General features: G+C 41.3%; 1 protein-coding gene across 1 annotated transcript in view; it reads right to left on the bottom strand.

The window, feature by feature from the left end:
• AGBL1 (AGBL carboxypeptidase 1) overlaps window positions 1-26,010 on the bottom strand; it is a gene marked incomplete at its 5' end in the record, with an annotated part of 723,168 nt that overhangs the window by 315,065 nt on the left and 382,093 nt on the right. The window contains 3 exons of the mRNA XM_065871763.1: window positions 4,181-4,357; window positions 8,762-8,893; window positions 24,382-24,511. Of these exons, the coding sequence (XP_065727835.1) occupies window positions 4,181-4,357; window positions 8,762-8,893; window positions 24,382-24,511 (439 nt within the window). The remainder of the gene's footprint in view (window positions 1-4,180; window positions 4,358-8,761; window positions 8,894-24,381; window positions 24,512-26,010) is intronic.

Here is a 26,010-nt window from a genome sequence, read left to right as displayed (position 1 = left end):
ATGTGAATGAGAGGGCACCGGGAGGCTTGAAAGCCAAGTTGAGATGATTTAATTTCTTCTATGAATTTGTCCCTATCAAACCATCTTCAATAGCTCAAGTGCTTAGTTCCAACATTTTCGTTTTCTAAGTTAAGCCTTTGTGAAATACTGTTATAATTTGTTTTGCGGAAGGGTTTTTGGGGAGCTCTCACCATAACAACACCTATGAGTGGTGAGAAAAGCAGAATTGGGCAGAGGAGGAGGTTGAACCTCAGTGCAATTGCAACAGAGGTCCCCACCAATCCTACAGGGAGTTCCGGAGCTGGAATGGCACCCCCTTTGGAGTTTTCCCAACTAAGGCTAGGAGGCCAGGCCATTGTAACCCCACATAGACCAGCCATTGGATGCAGGCTCACACAGAGGAGCCATGGCTTTGGTCAAGAGAGTTTCTGCCAGCTACAAGTAATTTCTGGTGATGGACACAGCTGTGAGCCACTGGGGAAATGAGCAGCTCTTCAGGGGGATCTAGGAGGTACATCCCAGCATCTCTCACATGCACAGTGGATGTCTTCCTTTCTAATCATCACCTATTGTTAGAATGTGGCCATGTGAAATTCCACACCTGGACTGGAATCATCTTACTTGGGGAAAGAATCCATTAGATGCTCTCAAATCATGTATATAGTGACCGGCCTAAGAGGTCTCAGAGTTGCATTCTTACTCATTTCCCTCTCTCACCCATGTATTTTCCATTTCCACCAATGACAGCAACTCTTAAAAATCTCCATTTTAGAATGCCGTCTAGTCATATTTGGACCATGGTGATTTCTTCTCCTTTTTCTAGTTATCCATGGACAGAGGAAAATCAACTGACCCTACCCAGAAATCACCATTCATTTGCTCACTTATCCATTCAGTCATTGGTCAGTCAACACAGATACGTAACAACTATTGTATACTAAAGAAGGCACTGAGTATAGAAAAATGAATGAGGAGGTTGTCAAAGGCCTTACACGTCAAGATGAGGAGTTGATTTTCTCTAGACGTAATGAGGGTTATGGGCAGTACTTGACTTGAATAGGTTTGGGTTACTGAAAGATCCTTCTGTTGGCTGTAAAGAGGATGGATTGCTTGAGGGTCCACAATACAAGGCAAGCAGTTGCAGGTAGGGAATATTAACACCCAGTTGAATCACCCATCTTCTGTCCTTCCTCTAAGACCCTCTTTGCCGTCCCATGAGTCAGCAGCCCTGTCAAGGAGCATGTTAACAGCCTGCTTGGGTGGGAGCTTTTACATTATCCTCCTAAGCCACAAGCAGCCCACGGGACCCAGTCACATGCCTTCGCATGTGCAAACACACCATGCATGTGACTCCAGGTCGCAAACACTCAACTCTGTGTGAAGCACACAGCTGTCCACATAGAGTCTGAAAAATGACTCTAAAAAATGAGCCCCCAAAGGACACATCATTCCATTTTGGCTTTTCCCTTCAACTACCTCCACAGCTTCAGGCCAGTCCCTAATACAGAAAGTAAACCTCTCAGCGGATGGGACTTCCACATTAAATAAATGTCATTGTAAGAAATATTTCATTTCAGTACTAACAGATCAGGTACTTAATGTGCTGGGAGAAATGATTGGAACTACGTTAAAGCCGCATCAACCAGAGAAACTGCAAAGATGTTTATATTCTTATGAAGGCAGGAAGGAATGCCCCTCGTGGGTATATTTAAGTATTTTCCATCTTTTGTGTAAATGGTAATGCTAAACAAAAAATGGAAAGATGGCCTTAGAATAATAACCTCAGGACCCAACTGGGACTCAGCTTCTCAATGTACAAAAATCATTTGCAGTATGTTCAGGATGGAAATTTCTATACTGCTTTATAGCTTGTAGTCTTCATTATATACCTCCAACAAAAATCACCAAAACACCCAACTGTGGGCTGGTTTCATTTCCCCAGGGTGCCCCTCCACCCCCCACCCCCCCCAATATAAAATTACTCACCATCCTCTTGGTCACTGTCTGCAATTCTGCTCAGTTACTCAACAACGTTTGTAACGACAGAAAAACAAAGGGAAGGGGAAAACCTATCCGGTTCAGAGAGGTGTTTCATATAGAGAATAGGATTTTTAAAGCAAAGCCAGATCTGGCACTGTCAGGGCTTTTCTCTAGTCAGTTCCTTCTCCATTCTTCCTTATAGAGACGCCATGCAAAGGCCATGTGGAAAATTTCCCAGGGCAAACGCTGAGCCCATATCTGAAAGCTGTCCCACTGGACAAGCCTCTTTCACTGTCATTTCCGACAGCCAGTATGTATGTTGCAGGGAAGACGAAGAGTTGGTGAGGGCCTGAACCTATGAGTCATTTAGTTTTCAAACCACAGCTTCAAGGGCCTTTGAGTGTCTGGTTGATTTACTGTGAATGGCATTGATACTTATGTGAATAGAAGCTGTTAGCCTGAATTGGTGCTTGGAGAAACAAAGTCAATGAAAGTCACAAATCCAATAAATCTGTGAGGGATGCGTGGAGTTGTCTTCAAGAAGCACACAGCTAGAGAGGCACAAGTCTATACCCATAAGGTCTTAGAGTCACAATATTCCAGGCTTATTATTTTTCCAGTCCTATGGGTTTTGAATGTCAAGAGAATGAACAGATTCCTGATGGTATAACCTCCAATTATATTTGTATATGTATTTTCTTTTGGCCTTTACAAAAATTTTGTCTAGTAGGAAGGAGACGAATCTTTATTAATATCTGCGTTTGATATATGAAATGTATAGGTTCAATAGAGGTAAGCACTTTTGCAGCACGGCTGGTAAGTGGAAGAGTGAGGTCTTTGGATGCCCAATCCCATGTCTCTCCAACAAGCTCACTCTTCTTATTCTGCATTGGATTAATGTGGATAAATATGGATTAATTCAGTCTAACAGTTTAGTAATTCAGTAATAAAAACAATTCTTTCGGGGCTTCCCTGGTGGCGCAGTGGTTGGGGGTCCGCCTGCCGATGCAGGGGACACGGGTTCGTGCCCCGGTCTGGGAGGATCCCACATGCCGCGGGGTGGCTGGGCCCGTGAGCCATGGCCGCTGAGCCTGCGCGTCCGGAGCCTGTGCTCCGCAGCGGGAGAGGCCACGGCAGTGAGAGGCCCGCGTACCGCAAAAAAAAAAAAAAAAACAATTCTTTCAAGCCACTGTGTAGACAAAACTAACTGGCTATTTAATAGAATTAATAGGTCAAAATGGGTGGTTCAGTAACCCTGTGTTGAAAAATCTCTTTGACCGGGTGGGGAGTTAGATAATGTTCATCACCTGTCACTCCCTGGACTGCCTTTGACAGTTAACAGATTTCCGCAAGCACCAGATTATGGAGATGCCAAGCACTTCCTAGCAGTTCCAGGAAAGTATCAAAGCCAACACAATGAGCTTTAAGGCTGGTGAGGTCCAGGTGTTCTTGAGGTTGAATAGCACTCACCAAGGAGTAGTCTGTCAGCTTACCTAATGAATTTAAAAGAGTCTATTACCCTGGCACTGTCACAATGTCCCTTATTTATGCTCCTCTAGTGAGGGAGTGGGACAAGCAGCTAGTAAGAGCTAATATAGCTGTAGAAAGAATACGACTTACATGAGCCATTTCCCTCTATGTTAGAACTTGAGTCCTAGCCCCACTCATCTTGGGGAGACCCACGTCATGCACACGCTTCTGTTTGCTCTGGTGATAGCAGGATAATAGAGAGCCGCTAATTTATATAAGCACAGAAGACAGAGAAACACAATCCACGTACGTCTTGACAGTATCTACATGCTGACCTATGTCTTTTTTATGATGCATAGGGGACTGGTCCCAGTTGTTGCAAAAGGAAAGAAAATGTTCTCATGCATAAAACAGGGCCAGGCAGAGGTTCCATAAAAGCTGGGGTGTGCCTGTCTGAGGGAGGCTCCCCTGCCACTTGCTGGCAAGGGCAGATGACTGAGAAACCAAATCAGCAGGCATGCACAACCTGCTTCCAGGATCAACGCAGACTGTGCTGCCAGGGAAGACAGTCATTGAACCAGCTCTTCAGCAAGATCAGGGAGCTGGGCCAGACTCTACCTGGAGACTTCTTCCTCCTTCAGGCTAGAGAGCACAAGAGGTGTGTGATAGCTCTGCATTACAGTGTACAGCTGCCAGACAGAAAGCATGGATGTTTAGCAGCCTCACATACCTGATAGGGGCCCTGGTTGCAGCCACAGTAGCTGCTCTCCATGGTGTAGCTTCTGGACACCCCCATCTCTCTCCACACCACTACGCGTGCTGTGGAGGCTCGGGATTTCTCCACGAGGAAGCTGCAGCTGCTTAAGGTGAATGCTGGTGCTAGTTTATCAAGGATTTTGGGAAGAGTCTACAATTAAAAAAAAATCAAATTATGATGAGTTGCCGGTGATTGGGGCTATGCGTCATAAAAAACAACTTCTCAGTATGTATTAAGCATCTCAATACATTAAACACTTAATATGTGCAACTATAAATCTGCTATCTATCCTGAGTAATGGACACCAATTTTTTTAATACTTTTAAAGATGAGGAAACTGAGGCTTAGAAAAGTTAGAAAGAACTAGTTCAAGTCCAACTACTTGGAATGGGATCCAAATGACAATATGGCCAACTCCAAAGAGTATGATCTTTCAACCCCATCTTCCTGCATCACGGTGGACCAAGGTTGCAACATACATTCAGCCTCATACATTGCTGAGTTGAGCCTCATGGAAAGCCACAGACTTCAGAGGGAACTGAAATTTACAGAGTAGCTCCATCCAGCCTCACTGTTTTCTAGCTGAACTTTCCTTATCTCAGACATACGGGCCACTGATGATTCTTAAGCAGGAGCACATATAACGTTCACTTGTTTCCTGAGAGACTGGAACTGCCAAAATGAACATTTCAGTCTCATTCTCTGATCCATAAATCTGAAGTTGGACCAATTATAAAACTTCTAAAAATTCATACTCTCTGGATTCATATGTACCATCTTTCCCTAGGGTAGAAAAGCTTTATGTGAGATCACTTAATTTCCATTTAGAAAGCATCAGTAGACCCTTGCCACTCTCCGACTGACAGAGAGGGGACTTCTAGTCACTGGACCCTTCCATCCCCCAAAGATGATGTCTCAGAGTTGAAAGTATACCAAGTCTTTGGGACAGCTGAAATACTACACTTAGCTCAGAACTTTTGTGACATGAACAAGAAGGGTTCTCTCACTTCAGTGTTGACAGAATCTCCAAAAACTAGAACATAATATAAGACTATATACATTAGATAAGAAACAGTATAGCATTGGGTCTTTGGACAAATTATAGGGACAAGATGGAGAAGCAGAACAAATTGATGAGAACATAAATTAAGGAATTATTCTTAAGGAAATACAGTTCTGTTCATTTCTAGAACATAGAGCAAATCTTTTAATATATTGTATCTCTGGTTCTTATTGTCATGTTTAACATAACCATTAACTATATTAATATAAGGATTAATATAATTATTATATGATATATGATATAAATATATATTAATGTAATTATTAACATAACCTACTATGATCTCTAAGTTCTTACACAGTCTCCAGACCTAAAGCATCATAATTTTAAGGGAAATGAAATGCTAATGTTATCCTCAGAGTTTCTCCGATTGCCTCCTAATTGATTTTATCTATCCACTCTTGTCCCTCTCTCCCTGCGATCCCTCTCCCCATTTTCCTCCTTCAGAGTACTCATCACAATTACAGTTAAATTATTGTGTATGTAATTTGTTGTTTATTTTCTATCTCCTCTGCAGCCTAGAAGTTTGTGTCTTGTTCACAGGAAAATCTCTGCACATGAATCTATGCTGCTTGTAGAGGGTACTTCATAACTATTCACTGAAATAAATGGAATCTGCTAGTCCAGGCCTTTAGAGGACTGCTTAAACAGACATAAATAGAATATATATATATATAAGTATAGATATATTTTTTTAGTTGCTATATATATATATAAAAAATACGATCAAGAATACATGAATGTAATTATAATTTATCAATGTTTTACCTTGGTGCGAAAACTTAATCTGACATCATTTAAATGATCTTTGCTTTCTTACTTAGGTGAACCTTGTTTTCTTAGCTAGTACGGCCCCTCTCCAAATAACCACACACTCAAATTAACGGCGTGCATCTTGGAGAGCTCTATGAGCTATGATCCCTTCACTGGAGCCTGGAGGCTGTGAGATTTACGAAGTGCAGTGGCAGTACTGTCTTAACACCTCCATAGTGGCAATTTATCCATTCATTAAATAATGGGCTCCAAACTATCTCATTTACAGTAAAGTCCTCATTGCATTTGCCTTTTGATTTCACACAAATAGATCTATGTCAGAGTGAGCAATGAAGATGATGATAGCTGGAGGTTGTTTGTTTGTTACGTTTTGTTTTGTAAATGAATAGGAAATTGATGAACTCTACATATGAATTGATCCACTGGAGACCTGCTTCAGTGTTTCCTGGGGTCGCCCCGGTTTGGGTGGGGCAAGAAGGCTTGGGACATTCAACTCTTCCCCTGACACTTGCTCTGTAACTTAAACTTAATTTCAGTTTCCCAAATATTAAGATTATAATAGATATCTTTTCACTGAATGCTTACTATGTATTTTGCGTGCATTAATTCATTCAATCATCACAAGTCTTTGGGGTAAGCTTTATTATTATCTATGAATATTGTTAACTTTCTTTTGGAAAAAGAGAGCTAAAACTCATGGTGACTCTATATTTAAGATTGGATAGTATAGATTCTTTTAGTTTGAGATGTACCACTCATAAGAGATCATTTTATATAGGTCAGCATGACCTGCCCAGGTGAAAGTTTTAATTTACTAAACTAGTTTCCTAAGATAAAGCAGTTAAGCTTCTTGAGGTTTATCGCCAGTGCTCTAGCTGAGCCTTAGTGTAAACAGGACATTGAGGATAAGCTGTTGGTTCAGCTTTATGGCCTTGGGGGAACTCTACTGATCAGTAGCAGTCATGCTTCTAATAGACATGAATGAAGAGGGTGAAAAAAAATTCAGGACACAGGGTAAGTAATTCCAGGTGAAATAGTAGCTTGGTGGGTTTTTACCTCTTTTTAATACTCACTAACCCTGTAAATGAAGGTATTTCACACACAGTAAATTCATATATCCAGGATAATAAGGGATTTAGAAGAGGCTGGTACCATCATAACTGTGATATCGTGATTTGTAGTAAGAAATATATATTGGTTCTTCACCCCCAGTTCTGACATGAGATTCCTAAAACATTTGCAAATTCCTATGTGCTAAGAGTGGTAGGAGCACCTTTTGTTCTAATAAGGTGACTCTGGGTGTGCTCCTGAATGGTTCCTGGATCAGGGCAGATCATCACTGCTCTAGGAAAGAGAGAGGGGATGGAAATGGAGTTGATAAATGATCATGCCCATGTGAGGAAGCTTCCATAAGATCCAAATAGTATGGGGCTCAGGGAGCTTGCAGGTTGGTGAACACATCCATACACTGAGAAGTAATGCACCCTACTCCCAATTCCACAGGTACAGAAGCTCTGGACCCTTCCATATCTACATATCTCTTTATCTGGCTGTTCCCATCTGTATCCTTTATCACATCGTTTAATAAATTGGTAAATGTAAGTAAGTGTTCCCTTGAGTACCGTGAGCTGTTCTAGCAAATAATTGAACCCAACGGGGAGGAGATCATGGGAACCTCTGATTTGTAGCCAAGTCAGACAGAAGTTGTGGGTAACCTGAGGACCTACTACTTGCAGTTGGCATCTGAAATGGGGGCATGTCTCCTGGGACTGAGCCCTTAACCTGAGGGATCTGGTGTTATCTCCAGGTAGATAGTATCAGAACTGAGTTAAATTGTAAGATATCCAGCTGGTGTCACAGAACTGCTTGGTGGAGGGAAAAATCCAAATATTTGGTCCCCTGAAGTGTTCTGTGTAAAAGTAAAAGAGAAAGACACAGGAGGAGAACTAGGTTTTTCCAACACAATGTTTTTTCTCTTTTTCCTATATAAATTTGAAACAAGGGCCAGTGTTTATTTTGTGGTTGGATAACTTGACCTCTTCTACCTCTTCCTAATATTCAGCAAGCAACAGCCTGTTTACTTTATCCTGACAGGAAGAAGTCCTTCCTTCCTTACCTCTCCTTAATCTCCTCTTGGGTTCAGTGTGGGGATAGTTGAGCTCCAACTACTGGAACCCAGAAAAAATAGAATTAGGTTCAGCGGGTCACTGTTCTACTTTTTATAGTATGCTCAAGCAGAGGAATGTGGATCATCTAATGCCTTAAATATTTTTCATCACTTCATATTTATTTAAGATCCTTTCCAATTCAGCATCATTTTGTTCCTTCCATAAATATAATACCTAACAGGGACGGTATTTTCACTATCCTCATTTTACAAGTGAAGAATGGGGGTTCAGAGAGAGAGTGTTAATGGCTCATAGTCACACAGTTAATAATTATAAAGTTAGGTATTAAGATGAGGTTTCCTGTCTCCAATTCTCACGTCCTATGCACTGTATCATATCATATAGAAAAAACAAATTCAGAGTAACCAGGCAAGAAGGCATTATTCATCAAAAATGTGGAGAGGTTACCCATGCCTTCAACCTGCTTGTACTATAATCCTATAGTTAAAATAATCAAAATGCCTATTTAGGAAAATAATGGTTGAGGCATGTCTCAAAGGCAAGCATATGGACACAAAATATCTGGTGTCATCCACCATAATGACTTACCCTGTAGCTGACATCTTCCAAGAGATTGGATGTGCCCACAGCAGACTCTGCCTGCCACAAAGTCTCTTTGATGCTACAACCGTAAAGGAACACATTCCTCTTTTGGGAGTGACCATGGAAATCACAGAAGACCTACAATGGCCAAACAAAGGAGAAACTAAATCTATTGGTTTCTTACATGTTTAAAATGTCAACTTTCTTAGGTAGATACTGTTTACTTAGCAGAACCAGGCACACGAGGACCACTGGCGACTTCAGCAAGAGTTCTGTTGATAGCATTATCAGGAAGGAAGGTAGATTGGAAGGTGCTTAGGGTTGAACGAATAAAAGGAAATATGAGTCACATGTAGCTCTTCCGACAAGTTTACTTGTGACAGGGGAGGACACAGGGCCAAAACTGGAAGAGGAAATAAGAAATAGGCTTTAATAGCTCTTCCTTACAGACAGACTCCAATTAATAAATACAGGAGAAATGAAGTAAATAGAAAATCACCATTAGAACACCTCTGTAATAATTGTTGCTGGCAAGATCCACTGATGAATGCCAAAATTAGTGAGAAAGATTTGTGGAGAAAAAGGATTATTTGCATAGTGTCAGAATATCTCCAAGATGTTAACCAAGATGTTAATTGCAAAAGGAAAAATAGTAACTTTACAATGGAGAAACCCAGCAGACATCACCCTTAACCAAGTGATCAAGGTAAACATCACCAGTAACAGACACACTGACAAAATTCATATTGAAGAAAAGTAAAAATATGACCAATATTTTTAAAATCATCATGGTCGTGAAAGACAAAGAATGTCTGAGGGACTCTCATAGAGGAGAAACTAAGAAAACATGAAATCTATATACAATGGGGATCATGGATTAGATTCTGAAACAAATAAAAAAACATTGGTGGAAAAGCTAGTAAAATCCATATGAAGTCTGTAGTATCATTTATACTATTGCTCTAATATTATTTTTCAGCTTTGAGAATTGTACCATAATTGTGCAAAACATTAGCATTAGGGGAAACTGGATGAAGTATATATGGGTACTCTGTGCTATTTTTGGAACTTTTCTAAAATTGTTTCATAAAAATGAAACAAGTATGCATCATAATATTTAGTTAAAATCCAGAATGCAAAGTTGGGTTGTTTCAACATCAAAAATAATTCAATGTGATTCACTCCATTTACAGACTAAAGAAAGAACTAATATGATAATCATAATAGATGCATAAAAACGTTTGATAAAATTCAACAGCCATAAAGGATTAAAAAATAATACACAATCTTGGGACTTCCCTGGTGGCACAGTGGTTAAGAATCCGCCTGCCAATGCAGGGGAAATGGGTTTGATCCCTGGTCTGGGAAGATCCCTCATGTTGCGAAGCAACTAAGCCCATGTGCCAGAACTACTGAGCCCACGTGCCGCAACTACTGAAGTCAGCCTGCCTAGAGCCCGTGCTCCACAACAAGAGAAGCCACCGCAGTAAGAAGCCCGTGCACTGCAACAAAGAGTAGCTCCCACTTGCCACAACTAGAGAAAGCCTGTGCGCAGCAACGAAGGCCCAACGCAGCCAAAGAAAAATAAATAAATTAATTAATTAAAAAAAAAAAAACTCTTCAAAAAAAGAACTAAAAATAAATGAAAATATTTAAAAACTAGATACATTTCATTTAAGAATTTCTTTTGATCCAAAGACACCAGGAAGAATGTGAAAAGGCAAACCAAAGAGGGAAATAACATATGTGCAGTACATATATCCAGCAGATGATTCATAGAGAGAATGTATACATACATCAATAAGAAAAAAAGCAACTCGATTTTTAAATGGGCAAAAAACTTGAATCGATATTTCACAAAAGAGAAGTTCCAAATGGCTATTAAGCAAATGAAAATGTACTCAACCTCATCAATATCAAGGAAATATAATTTAAACACCACAGTGAGATGTCCCTGCATTTAACATCATGAAAAGACAATACCAAACGTTGGCTGGGATATGGAGCAAGTGAAACTCTTGAGCCCAGCTTGTGGGACTATATCTATACCACTGCTGTGGAAAACAATTTTGAAGTGTCTTCTAAAGCTGAATACACACATATTCTAGAACCTGCCCAATAGAAATGCATATACTGGGCACCAGAAGATATCAAGAATATACACAGCAACACTATTTTTAGTAGCCTAAATCTGTAAACAGTAGAATTGATTAATAAATTGTAGTATAATCATTTAACAGAATACTGTCCAGCATTAAGAATGAAAGAACAAGCTAGATACCAAAGAGTACATCCATATGATTTCCTTGATATGACATTCAAAAACAGGCAAAACTAATGCAGTGATAGAAATTAGGATAATGTCTATGTTTGGGGGAAGGGGGACATTACATTATGGTCTGATGTCTGGGTTGCCCGTGGTGTTCTGTCTCTCGATTTGGTTGACGGTTACATGGTGTGTTCATTTAGTGAGAATTTATCAAGCTGTAGAGGTGTGTGATCTGTGTACTTAAAATTAATATATGATACATACACATTTGTGTGTTCCAAAGAGATAGAAGTCCTGGTATTTCCTCACATTTGTTCCTTAGTCTGTAGAAATGTAGTCTTTGTGTAGGTAGTTAAGCACACATGGTAGGTAACTGAAGGTGTTTGTCAAATTTGCTAATGATACAGAATTGACTACAACTGATAGCAGAGTAAACAAGTAAGAGCAGAAATTATAAGGGCCAAAAAGAGCAGAATTCTTGGAAATAGAAAAACTTAAATTGGAATATGCAGCTCCTACAATTAGATTCTAACAGTGGCAAAAGTAAAAGTGACATTTAGCTAAGAAGTAGGTTTTGAATGAGAGATTTGGAGGTTTTAGATGACAGTTTGCTCAGAATGACTCAGTAGCCATGGATGTCAAGATTAATCAGAAATTGCTTCTGGAGAAGTAAAGTGGTCATACATAAGGAGAACAATCAGTCCAATGTACCTCATACTGGTCAATTAATATCTCATATAGTGTTTTTTAATTCTGAGTGTGGCCTTTTAAAACAAGCTAGTGTACCTCAGTAGAGAGGAATCAGAAGGCCAAGGAAACGGGAATGTTTATAAACACAGATTGCCTAAAGATACTGGAGATGCTTATCCCAGAAAAAAAGAAGGCTCAGTGGGGTCTTGATAGCAGCCCTCCAAATTTATAAATTTTCCCGTTTGAAACATGAATAAATGTATTTGCTATCATTTCAAAGAGCAGAGGAAGGCAAAAGGAAGGAGGATATGTATCATAGACACAGATTCCAGCTCCATATTAAATTCAGTTGTTGAATATTTGTTTAGAATATTGAATATTCAAAATATTTATTTTGAAAGTTATCGAAATAACTTTTGATGATTATAGTTGTCTTGCAATGCTGTGTCACTTTTAAAAGTTTCCGTTCTCTGGAAATACTTCAGCAAAAGCCAAATAAATTGCTATCAACAATGTTGTTGGTTGAGAAGTTAGATGAGGTGATGGCTGAGGCTACTTTCTGGTATCTGATGAAGTCCTATAGTTCACTGATTGAACAGGAAGCCATTGACAGCAGGAATGTCCCGGGATACACAAGGTGCATGCATGGAGCCATAAATAAACACATATGTGTAAGAAAAATTAAAAAGGGTAAATAGGTAGATGGTCCTGCCCGGTCATAATGAGAGAAGATGAAAACTCTTGAATAGCAGGTTAGAACTGATAGATGTGTTGCTTGGGCTATGTAAGCAAGGAGAATTCAGCGATGTCAAGACTAATTTCTGGAATCAAGGTGGTTGTCAGACAAACATCTGTGAGATGAAAGTTTTAAGAACTAAAGGAATTGAAACTGTTCTCCATAAATTTACCTTTCTTTTCCTCCCCCTCTCTCTTGTCAATAACAGAAAGCTACTATTTTATTGGGTGGGTGGGGAGATTTATTAATTACATTGCAAATTTCCTGTTAGCAGAAAAGTATTTTTTTCTCTTCAAAAAAAAAAAAAAGATTTTTTTTGGTGGGGGGAATCCTTAGTTCATAGTTGCAAGTTAAAAATCTTATGAGAAAATAAATCTCTCTAGAATCTAGAGCTGTGGGTGTTCAAGCCAAAAGGTCATACAGAGTTGGGAGGAGGGAGTTGGTCCAATGAGAAGACAAATAATGAAAAAGCAGAGCAGAATCAGTGAATGAGAAAAAGAAGTTGTTTTGTAAAGGGTGAGATAATTAAATGTGCAGAGAAAAGCAGAAAGCAGAAAACGTGGCCACAGAAGGAGAAAAATGCGAGATGGACAGAAGAAGTGTCCGGGGTTTTGGTGCTTTCCAGTTCTGGTTAGAACTTATTTGAATTTTTTCCTTCAAAATTTCCACTTTGGTTACTTTAGCAGTTTTCTGTTATGTGCAACAAAAATATACCTAGGCCAGTGCTTCTCTAACCTGTCTGTGCATTAGAATCTCCTGAGGAGATTTTTAAAATATCAATCCCTAGAGCCCATCTCCAGAGATTTTGATTTAATTGGTCTGCAGTGACACCAGGCTGATGGGATTTTTTATCTTTGCCTCCCGTTATACACAGGAGTATTGTTCTTTTGGTTTTTTGGGGGTTTTTTTGCGGTACGCGGGCCTCTCACTGTTGTGGCCTCTCCCGTTGCGGAGCACAGGCTCCGGACGCGCAGGCTCAGCGGCCATGGCTCATGGGCCCAGCCGCTCCGCAGCATGTGGGATCTCCCCGGACCGGGACACGAACCCACGTCCCCTGTATCGGCAGGTGGACTCTCAACCACTGTGCCACCAGGGAAGCCCTGATGGGATTTTTTAAAGTTTTCCAGGTGATTCTAAATGTGCAGCCAGGGTTGAAACCCACTTGTATGGGTCTAGAGTCTAGAGCAGTGGATCTGACATGTTATCAAGCATCAGAATAACCTGGAGGACTTGTTAAATCACAGACTGTGGGCCACTCCCCAGCAATTCTGTGATGCAAGCAAGTCTGGGTGGGGTCCAGGAATGTGCATTTCTAACAATCCCAGGTGATGCTGATGCCCCTGGGCCCGGGACCATGCATTGAAAGCCTCTAAAGGGACCAATCAAATCATCGAGGTTTAATCCTCTACCATCATGAATTTTCCACCAACCTGTATCTCTCATGCCTCAGTTTCTCTCTGTGAATAAAAACCCACATTCTTATGAAAAGTGTGCAAACAAATTAAGACTGTGTCTTAGCAACAGATTCCTCAATAAAGCCAGAAGCTAGGCCTATGTGGTGACAGGTGCTCCTTAGCTGCCAAATTCAACTGGAAACAAAGATTTGATTGTTTTCTGACTCTTAACAGATTCTGAAAGCTGAGGTAAACAACAAATTATAGACATCCCCACCTGTGGGAATGAGCCCTAGGAGTTCTAGCTGCCTCTGAAAATTCAAAGTAAAGGAGGCATTGTTCTACTTGTTGCTCAAATGACATCCATAAAAATAAGTGCCTGTTAGTTATAAGAAACATGTGTTCCTCTAAATTTCAGGGGGCAATTACAAGACAAATTATCAAGTTACTTCAGTTGAGGAAGCTTTTTCTTTCCTATGGATGACTTTACACTTGTCTACTTCCTTGCGGTAAAATTCTGTAATAGGAAGTGTGCCCAGTCATGGCACTCTAACACCCATGGGTTAATCAATGGCCCTATCTTGCTTATTCATCAATTGAGTCAACAAATATTCGCTGGGTGCCTGTGGTGTGGCAGGAGAAATTAAAATTTTAATATAAGGCAGTACTGCCCTCAATAACAATGACAAGAACAACAGTAGTTAATTTATTGAAGACTTAACGATGCTTCAGGTACTGTGCTAAACACTTAATGTAGATTATCTCATGATGAAGTAGGTGCTATAATTATCCCCCATTTTGCAGCTGAGAAAACTTAACAGCAAAAATAAATAAATAAGTAACTTGCCTAGGCTTGCTTAAGTTTGCACTGCTATTAAGTATGTGAGCAAGTAATTGAACCTGAGTTTGCTCTCATCCAGACTCCATGTTTTAAAACACTTTTCAGGTCTATGTTGCCTCTTCCAGGAGCTGTTTTGTTGGGATGATCCCACAAGTGAATAGGTGATCATATTGCAGTGAGAGGAGAGAGACACACAGGGTTCTCTGGGAACCCAGATAAGGACACGCTGCACAACTCATGGGGCATCATTCACACTGCACTTTAAGGAATGGCACCCCTGAAGGTGTATGATGTGGTGGTCCTGGGGTTCTCTAGGAGTGATGCCTAAGATGAGTCCTGCTGAATGAGGGCTGTCCAAGCAAACGGAAAATGAGGAAGAAAGGACTATGGGTATGAAGAATTTCAATAATTCAGAATAAGACTACAGAGTGAAGGAGAGTGGACCTTAGGTGTAGGCAGAAGTAGACAGTGGTCACATCATTAATGCACGTGCACACCATTCCAGGATGTTTGGACATTTTCCCGAAGGTGGTGAAGCAGCCATCAAAGTATTGGAGCAAAGAGGACCAGCATGATCAGATCACCAGAACAGGAGTGCTAAGAATGGATTACAAGGACTGAGACCAGGCAAGAGAAATGACAAGGGCCTAGTTTAAGTCAGCAAATATAAGTATGGATGAGAAAGGACTTTTGGTGAGAGAGTAAGGAAGTAAAATCTATAGGAATTGGAGACTAAATGGATTTAGGGGCTCAGTGAGGAAGAGGTTAGGAATAATACCTAGATTTCGGATTAAGTGAATAGACAATATGATGTGCTTTTCCCCAAGGCAAGGAACATGGGAAGAGATGCAGATTTGAAGGTTTCGTTCAGTTAAGTTTTGTTTTGTCTGAGCTGGAGTGGTTAGTTTTGAACTTGTTCACCCTGAGCTAAACTGATTCCCCTGTGTCTCACTTTCTTCATCAGCGAGGTGTAGAGTGTGGATTGGATTACGATTTTGAAATCAGGCTCTCACGTATCTCCCTAGTGCCTTTCCCAGTGAATTACTGTCTGAGTTAAGTTGCAAGGTTAATTTAATTCACGCAAACATGAGCTCCATCATTTCTTGCTCAGCAAAGAGACCGTTCAGGGCCACATGACTACGCTACTCACATGCCTTCACCGTCTTTCCCCTCCATTCTTTGGTCCTACCCTGGTTCCTCTGTAAGCTAACTGGGCACCTTGTTCAAGAGGTTGCCCACACCCATCTCAAACACACCTCCCCTAGCCATTCGCCCGTTCCCGCAGCTCACCTATTCCCGATTGTTTACTGGTCTGCTTTGCCAGCTTTAAGCTGCTGTGTTTTCCACTCCTGACATCTGGGTCTCGTTCCTGCTTCCCGGCAGCAAGGCCTCTGCATTATTTATTCCATCGCCACAAGAAAATGAAGGCGAGGCTGGAGCTCAAAGGAGGCTAATTCTGGGGAATGTGATGGAAACCCAAAACAGCAATGCTTCCAATTAAACCAACCAAGTCTCACTAAAGCCCTGGAGATGCCAGCCTGTGCACAATATTTTGCAGACAACATTCAGCCCAAGCTCTTGAGTAGAGTAAACCTTTCTATGAGGGAAATGCTATTGGTGGCATGTTCAATTATCCAAGAACCCTGTTTGCAAGACCACATTTCCCAGTCCTTTTATTGACAGTCATGCTCTCTTCTTAGCAAGTGTTTCATCTGAGTTATCAGCAACATCAGTCATGGCTGAGGCTAACCACAGCGAGCATGTGCAGCGCTTATTCCTATAACTACCTGAAAGAAGATTTGATGCTGCTTTCCCTTTCCTAAAGTGAGAGACTTTCACTTAAATTGCGTCGCTGTGGGCCAAAGTTCCAACATGGCCTTAGAAAAGCAGCCTTTACTTACAAATCAGTTTTGTCCCCCTCCAATGTCTAATTTGGGGTGAAATTTTTCACATTTCACTAAGCAGAAGGTATTAGTAACTAACCGGTTATGAGATTTCTCACAGTGGGACCCTTTATTACATGTTATAAAATGCTGGAGGAGGTTTTCTGCCATTCCAGTGTTATGTATTATAATATAATGGCCTGCCTGTCAAAATATTTCAATTACATTGAAAGAGCACATGTACATTAATGCAAAATCATGCAGTCTAGTATGAGGCTTTGTTTTGTATGTAGCACCCTCCTGGGAAGTAATAATTTTAATCTCTGCTGTTTATTTAAATGCTTGATACGTACCAGTCACACTGCTAAGGTTTTACATACACATTTAATCAGTATAAAATTCCTGAAAGGAGGCTATCATTCACATTTACATATGAGGCTCAACTTTTACTAAGGTTAAAGGAAGTTAAGTGATTTGCACATGGCCTCCCATTGAAAACCCATGTGTTTTACCTCAAACTCTAACTGGTCTGGCTCCAAAGATTTTCCAGAACAAAATATTATAAAACATTGGATTTATCAATGATAAAGCGCAGTATAACAAGTCTGTCAATTAGCAAAATTAAGAGTGAATGACCAGGCTTAACCTGAGGTCTTGCCTAAGCTGATTTCTACTCGCTTTCTCTGGCCAGCTGTCCCTCCGTGAGGAGGGAGCTTAACACCCCAAGAGGGTACTTGTGCAGTGAGGCCTTGGCAGGCTCCCCAGCAGTTAAAACTGCTCTTTTTCTCCAGCTTTAGACATTGGAGGGAGAGAAGCAGCAGTCCGGCCACCACCTTTGGACACAGTGCCTTAAAGCTATCAGCCTGGGTGAGGCCTCTGCCATCTATCTCACTCAGTTGCAGGTACTAAATAAAGCTCTCAAGGTAGAAGCATTAACCTACCCACTTTGTGTGACAATGTCAGTTAGGGTAGAGAGCTTATCGGGAACCCTGTCTTCATCAGAAGGTGGGATCTAGACTAGTCTTTTTGACCCATGGCAGATTTCCAAATTGTCTGGATAAACCTAGGGAATGGGGTATGAACACTGACCCACCACCATGCCTAGCCACTCAATAAAAGGAAGCTTGCCTCCGTTTCCTGAATCCTGTCTTGGAGGACTGTTAGTTGTCTTGGACCCTAGGCTGGACTGTGCTTTGGTCTTGGCAAACCCTACTTTCTGGGACTAGAAATTTGAGCTCTATGCCTAGTGCCATTGGCCGTGATCATCCCTGCCTTGCTCTCTCACTAGAGTCCTCCTTGGACACAGATATTTAGCAGATGAAGCACAGGTCTCCCCACGTCTTCATCTGAAGCCTGTTCTGACTTGCAGCCCACCCTCACAGAGAATACCTTTATAGCAAAACTAGTCCATCTGGCCCTGTCTCTTGCCTTCCTCCCATTTCCACCAGCGCTGAGCAGAGGCACCTTCAACTAGGCTGAGGGAAACACTGATCCAGGCAAACACCCTCCTATTTTCCCCTCTACCTCACCTCCTAACCTCAGTCCATTTTGCAAAAAATGAAAAAGAAGGAATTTTCTCAGACTTCTTTGAAAAATCTAACTGGCCTTCCCTGTAGCATATGGGGAACCCCAGGTTTCCAGTCCCTGTGATATACATAGAAATTTCATTGGAGATACTAGTCAGAGAGAAGGGAGTATTCCCTTTGCTTTCCAACATAAGTTTATCCAAGAAACCTTAGCAATTCACTTAAATGTAGAGTATTTACATCTGTAAAAACACCTACAGGATTGACATAACACACTACTATATATAAAATATATAACTAATAAGAACCTACTATATAACACCGGGAACTCTACTCGATACTCTGTAATGACCTATATGGGAAGAGAATCTAAAAAAGAGTGGAGGACTTCCCTGGCGGTGCAGTGGTTAAGAATCCACCTGCCAATGCAGGGGACACATGTTCGAGCCCTGGTCTGGGAAGATCCCACATGCCGTGGAGCAACCAAGCTCGTGTGCCACAGCTACTGAGCCTACGTTCTAGAGTCCGTGCGCCACAACTACTGAGCCTGTGTTCTAGGGCCCGTGTGCCACAACTACTGAGCCCACATGCCACCACTACTGAAGCCCATGCGCCTAGAGTCCGTGCTCCGCAACAAGAGAAGCCAGGGCAATGAGAAGCCCATGCACCGCAATTGAGAGTAGCCCCCGCTCGCTGCAACTAGAGAAAGCCCGTGTGCAGCAACGAAGACCCAAAGCAGACAAAAATAAATAAATAAATAAATTTATTTTAAAAAATAAAATTAAAAAAAGAGTGGCTATATGTATAACTGATTCACTTTACTGTACAGCAGAAACTAACACAACATTGTAAATCAACTAGACTCCAATAAAAATTAATTAAAAAAATAAAAATTACAAATTGTATGCATTCTCTTGTTATCATTTAAAAAAACACCTACAAAACATGGTTTCTGGTATGTTAAAGAAGCACAGTTCAATCTTTATTCTGATAGCATGGGAACAATTTTAAATTAAAAAAATGGAATCAAATTATTATTATTTTTACCCAGGAGCTCCATGGGTTTTTTTTTTTTTGGTTTGGGGATTTTTTCTTTTTTTTCCCTACTCAAATATAAAAATATATCCTCAAATACAAAAAGGGGAGAATTCTAGATTCAGCACCTTAGCCTGAGTCAATGAAAATAAGTAACAATAACACTTGTTCTTCTAACACTTCTGAGGAGTAAAGTGGAGATAAAATAAATTATGTGTATAGAGTATCTTGAGGCCCTTGGAGACAAGATTTCAGGAAGGGACATGCCATTTCTTTTTCCCCTCTCCTTTCGTGCCTTTTTTTTTTTAAAAAAGAAGCTGATTAACTAAAAACATATGCCAGAGGGACAGAGAAGACCAGGAAAATCATTTAAGCAGCTAAAAGTTCTGTTCCATTGGGCCCCAGAGAAAGACAAAATCAAAATATGCCCTCCCTGGCCCCTGGCAGAAGGCGCCCTAGTTTTTGTGAGTGGTAAATGGAAATCAATGAGCTGCTCAGAGAGCACTGCAATCCCTTTACCAACACGCACTCACAGAGCAAGAGCCAAGGGGATGGGAATCCATACCTCTCCTAATTCTGAAGCCCAGACCCTTTGCAGTGGCACAGGGGCCAGGTAGCTACAACCCAGCAGCTCAGAAGAAACTGCTCATCTGGCTTCCTGGGAGCTTGCTAGAGCCTGAGAACTTTCACCCACTCCCCCAAGCCATGCCCTACTGCCCCGAGCCTTGTGCCCCCTGGCCCTTATGGGGTGCTCGCTCCACAAAGAGGAACACTTCAACGCTTCCTGCTCATCGTCAAGCCTGTCTGCTCCTCTGGGCTTCTCCGCTTACGTACATTTTCTCTGGCCAGAGCTTACTGATTTCTAATAAATCTTCTCAGCCTTTCTCTGTGTTCTGGCAAAGATAATCTTCCTTGGTTTGACTTGCAGGCTTCCATGCTGGTCAATTTAATTTGGGACAGCCCCCTTTACCTCCTAGCTGCGTTTCAAAGCTCTATGACTTTGCTTTGATTTCTCTTTAATTCTAAGTAAATATAAATGTAAATGAGTACATGAACAGAACTTGAATGAGTTTTGAGTCAATGAGTTTTGGTGTAACTGACTCTTCATTCAAAATATAGAACATTTCCACTAACCTAGAAAGTTCCCTCTTGGCCCCTTTTATTTAATCCCCTTCTAGAGGCAACCACTGTTCTGATTTACTTAAATTTTGCATAAATAGAAACAGAATATGTGCTTCTTAGTGTCTAGCTTATTTCACTAAACACGTTCCTGAAATTGGTCCATGTTGCTGAGAATATCTGTAGTTTATTGTTATTGTCCTTAATTTTTTTATCTTTTTTTTTTTTTTGCGGTACGTGGGCCTCTCACTGTTGTGGCCTCTCCCGTTGCAGAGCACAGGCTCTGGACGCGCAGGCTCAGCGGCCATGGCTCATGGGCCCAGCTGCTCCGCGGCATGTGGTATCTTCCCAGACCAGGGCACGAACCCGCGTCCCCTGCATTGGCAGGTGGACTCCCAACCACTGCACCACCAGGGAAGCCCTGTCTTTAATTTTTTATTGCTGAATAGTATTCCAATGTATGAATATGCCAATATTTTGTAGGTTTCTGGGCTTTTGGCTCCAACATCTGGAGCAGATTTCCTGATCTTCTAACAAACAAGAGAGACAGAAAATGGAAGTTCAAGAAGATGGGAAAGAGACCACAAGATCAGTGTGATGTGAGAACTATGCCATCAGTTAATAAAAAGCTTCCTTTCTTTTGCTCTGTGAGGTGACCCTAAATTCACCAACTCTTCAATTTCACAAGGCAGAAGGTCTAAAAGTCCATAATCAGGCCTGTAGACCTCTGAAGAAAGAATACACCTCTCTACTTTACTACTAGTACAAGAAAAACTTTTACTCATCTTTCAAGTCTAGCTCAAATGGCATCTCCATTTCCATAACCTTGAGGGAAAGTGGCTTAACCTCTCATTTGTGTTCTTACAACTCCCACGAGCCTTGGTTTCAGTTTTTACCATCTTTTACTACATTGGTTTCTTTGCAGACCTGACTCTTCTTTCTACCAAGGAAACTATGGACTCCTCAAAGAAAAGGTACCTTCTGGCATCTAGCACAGTGATGACACACATGGTGTAAATGAGTAGACAAGTGGATGACTGCCCAGATGGATGGGTGGATGATGGACAGATGGATGGATGGACGCATGGATGGATGGATGGATGGATGGATGAATGGATGGATGGAAGGATGGATGAATGAATGGGTGGATGGATGAAACAATTTGTGAATAATGCCATATTGCTTATAAACGGAATGAATTTTCTGGTCTTTAGCAACCCCCAGAAGTATCATGGCATTGCTTTCTCTCACTGTCTTGCATTCTCATTGGTTCTAGGAGTTTATATTATTCTACCTGCCAATAGGCAAATGTCTCAGTATCATCTAGAACAGGTGGAATCTTCTAGCCACCAGAAACTGGCTTCCTGATGCTTTAAGAAATATTTTCATAAGAGTCAAGAGTTTGGGTGGAGTCACAGTTAACCTACGACTAGCCCAAGAGGTAATCTTGACTCAGTGGAAATCTTCCCAGCACAGGACAGGCCTGAGTACTGAATGAGTGACAGTGCTTCTGCTGTCAGCAGGAGGCCAGTTAAATACAGTCGCATAGGTAGCTGAAAGGTGATGTTGAGCCTGTAGGAGAGCTTTGTGACACTGTGAATTGCATCTAGGACTCAGCTGTTTCTCACCCACCTCTCAGATGGTCCCAGCAGGAAACAAGTCTGTGGCTGTCATGTTTACAGTTAATTAATGTTTATTCATATTTTTAAACAAGGCTTTCACCTGTCATGCTTTAAAATAAATGTTCTGCTCTTCAATTAGAGATTGTCAGAACAGAGAGGAATCCTGTTTGTTACGGGTTGAATGTGTGTATGCTTAGCTGTGTATCAGGTTGGAACCTTTTTTTCTGTAAGTCTTTCTCTCTCCTCCCAGAGGCTAAGGCCTTCTATTCAGAGACATACTTTTCAAGATCTTGACTGTGATATTGGTGCTCTGCTATGTAGGCCATGAACTTGCTTCTACAGCGTAGACAGCATAGATTACAGCATCTCCTTGGAAGGGGGTGGGTGGGAGCTAGCATGAAAATATTGCACATTTTGACCAGTGTAGAAAAAGCATTCTTAAGGGAAAAGGATGTGCTTTGTCCTCTTTGCAATAAAGTGTTGACTCAGCAAGTCTGAAGTGTTTAAACCCTGTACACTCCAAAGAAAGGTCTGGCCCTCGACTGACTCCTGGGAGAACACCTTGACATCTTTGGAATATTCTGCTAGATAAAAGTGTCTTTCTTTACCTGGGCCTCAGGCAATGTGAGAAGGTTGATGCTGACAATGTGATATGTGGCGGGGTTCTTGTGCCGCAAAGTGTCAGTTTGACCTCTGAAGGGTCTGGAGACTGAGTAACTAAGATCAGCCACGTGGGACACCATGACTACAAAATAACCTCTGATAAAAAGTCCTGGACACCGAGGCTCAGGGGAGCTTCCCCGGTTAGCAACACTCTACCTGTTATTACACATCATTGCTGGAGAATTAAGCACTGTCCATACAACTCCCCTGGGAGCAGACACCTGGACTTACACCTGTCTCTCCTTGACTCTGCCCTCAGTGCCTTTTACCTTTGCTGATTATAATCTGTATCCTTTCACTGTAATAAACTGTAATTATGAGCAGAAAAACTATTCTGGGTTCTGTGAGTCTTTCCAGGGAATCACTGAACCTGAAGGTAGTCTTGGGGACACGCCAACACAGCCTCTCAAACAGTAAGTGTTGAAGAAAGATGGAGTTCTGGGTGGAAAACCAGATCAGAACTGAATCTCAACTCTGCCGTACGCTTCCTGGTGATGCCAAGGAAATCACTTGACCTCTTCACCTTTTTGAGAGTTAAATAAGCTTCTATATTAGATATTCATCCATTGTTTCACTAGATATTCATTGAATGTGACACTGTTTTGATGACATAGTACATGGTCAAAATTTGGCTAATGGTAGAGGCAACTGTCTGAGTTGGTTCATCCGTGAGCTTTTCCACATTAGTTTAAGTTCCTTAGGTTAGGTAAGCACTCTAAATTTGGACATATGCTCCTCTGCACTTTTGCAGACAGATATGTTCACAGTTTGTAGTCAATAAATGATCAGTAAAGCAATTATACTCCAATAAAGATGTTAAAAAAAATACAAATAAAATAAACGATCAGTTTCACACAGTTACTTAGCTAGTATTGCCTCCTATCTTATCTTGAGCCTAAGTCTCTGGATCCATATAGTCTGTTTTTCATCAATTGCTAAGTTATTATAGGCTTGGGAAAAAAGACTACACATGAAAGTGCCTAGCACAGTGCCAGAATCATCGTTGGAATTTAATAAGTACTAGCTGAATGTCAATCTGAACATCTAGAGGATTTTTTTTCCAAATAATATTTGGATAAAATACCATTTGGAAAAAATACCATTTCCTTTCTTGAACAATAACTGAAAAAAAAAATAGAGACCCAGGAAATGGGATGAAGTGCAATTTTTTGCCCACTTTTCACCAATGAGTATTGAACTACTGCTTTGCTCCTATTGTTGGTTAAACTGTTTCCCAAAAAGATATGTTGAAGCTCTAATTCTCAGTCCTTATGAATGTGACCTTATTTGGAAAAAGATTCTTTACAGATGTAATCAAGTTAAGAGAAGACCGTATTGAATTAGGGTGGGCCCTAGTCCAGTGTCTGCTATCCTGATAAGAAAAGGGAAATTTCTACACAGACACACAAAGGGCAAAGATGGCCACGTGAACACAGAGGCAGAGAGTGGAATTGTGCCCCGGCCCCCCCCAAGCCAAGGGATGCTAAGGATTGCTGGCAATCACCAGAAGCCAGGAAGAGGCAATGAAGGTTATTTCCCATAGCCTTCAGAGAGATCAAAGCCTGCTGACACTTTAATCTCCAGACCTCTAGCCTCCAGAAATGTGAGAGAATATGTTTTTGTTGTTTTAAGCCACCCAGTTTGTGGTACTTCGTTATGACAGCCTTAGGAAGTGAATACCCTCCCCCCCCCCCCCCCCCCACACACACACACTTTACAGCTTGTCACACACAGGTCTTTGGCTTGTGTCTGGTCTTCCTGCCTGGACAGAATGTATTCTGCCTCCTGGGAGGTGGAAGGAACCAAGCAAGAGTGTAGAAGCAGAAGGAAGTGAAGGCAGTAACTCACCATGGGACGCCGGCCGATGCTGCCCAGGTAGTGCAGGAGCCCTTTGGCGTGGTAAATTGTGGGCTGCAGATGGGCACTGGGAGAGAGCCACTGTCTGTTCAAATCCCCTCCTCTCAGTGAGCATCTGTGGCTGCAGGAACAAACAAGTAAATAAATACACGTTTAGAGGAAAATAAAGCTCGACAAGACAAACAATTAAACTAACGAATCTAACTTCCTTCTGTCTTCTTCTCAACTGACATCAATTGAAGTTGTCCAGAAAGATGCATATCTGGCCTCTAATCTCCCAATGTGCCGTGATTATTCACAGCCCCTAAAAGAACTTAGAAACCATATTTAACTTGATTTGGGGTCACCAGAGTTTGAAGGCAAAGCTTGAGAAATGTTCCCTGCTATACAACACATCCATGGAGAACAAATTCAATAAATTTCTCTAGGCTCTGGGACCTTCAGGTCTACAAATAATTAAGTTGAGCTCAATCTATCATGCTGGGCATATTACATATAATATTTCTAGGTGGCCCAGTAACTCTGGATATTATTGCACCCCAATGAAGAGACTGACACTTAGAAATGGTTAAATAAATGGCCCGAGGTCACATAACTTAGAGCTAGGCTGTTCATCCTGGTCTGTTTCCCTCTGAAAAAAAGCATAAGGCTCTTCCTCCTATCACATTGCTTCTGCCCACCCTGTCCATATAGATGACACAGAAAGCTTGACATTTACTCAGAGAGCCAGACTATCATTTTCAGAGACATCATCATGGAATATTAGCTCTAGAAATGAGCTTAAAATCATACATCTCCTCATCTGGGAAAAGGGGATGTTCATGTTTGAAAGAATCAAGTCGCTTTACAAAGGTGACACAGCTGGTGAGTGAGAACAGTGACTGCAATTCAGAGGGAAGGAAGCTGAGTTGCTGAGTGACAGGTAAGGTCATCCTAAAAGCCAAGGACGACCATAAATTACCAAGCACAGCCCATTCTCTAGGGAGGCAACCAGAAGTCCTGCTGAAACGTTGTTTATTCGATAGGGCTAAGGATCAAGGTACCACAGATTAGGAGGAAGCAGTGCAGTACTTCCATGGCCTAGTCCTCCCAACCCCCTACCCTAATCCCTATCGCCCACCTCCTGCCGCTCTTGTCTTTCCATAGTTTAGCTTGATCAAACTGCACACAGTTCTCTGAGCAATTGTGCCTACTGGTCTCATTGCCAGGACTCTCCAAAGCTCTATCCCTCCTCACCTATTCAACATTCAGGGATCAGCCCTGCAGGGAAACTCTCCCTGATCACCAGGCCATTACATTCTGCTCCTATTTGTTGCAATAGCATCCTGGGACAACCTTCATCAGAGTTCTTATAAAAACCTTTTTAGATTTTTTTAAAATTTCTTTTTATTTCTCTTACATTTGCAGTTAGACTGTAAGCTTCCCAGAGGCAGAAACAGTTTCTTTGTTACCATCAAAACCTTAATATAGTAACTGTGTCAGAGTTGGTATTCAGTAAATAATTTGGAGTGAAAAAAATGTACTAGATTTAAATGTAGAATCACATACATTTTCTGTTTAAAGAAAAAAACGCTATTTTCAATAAACCTTGGAGGTGGAAGGAAAAAGGTTCAGCCTCCT

This window comes from Phocoena phocoena, chromosome 2 (assembly GCF_963924675.1).
Source record: "Phocoena phocoena chromosome 2, mPhoPho1.1, whole genome shotgun sequence".
Taxonomy (NCBI): Eukaryota; Metazoa; Chordata; class Mammalia; order Artiodactyla; family Phocoenidae; genus Phocoena; species Phocoena phocoena.
This window is presented reverse-complemented; position numbering and strand designations above follow the sequence as displayed.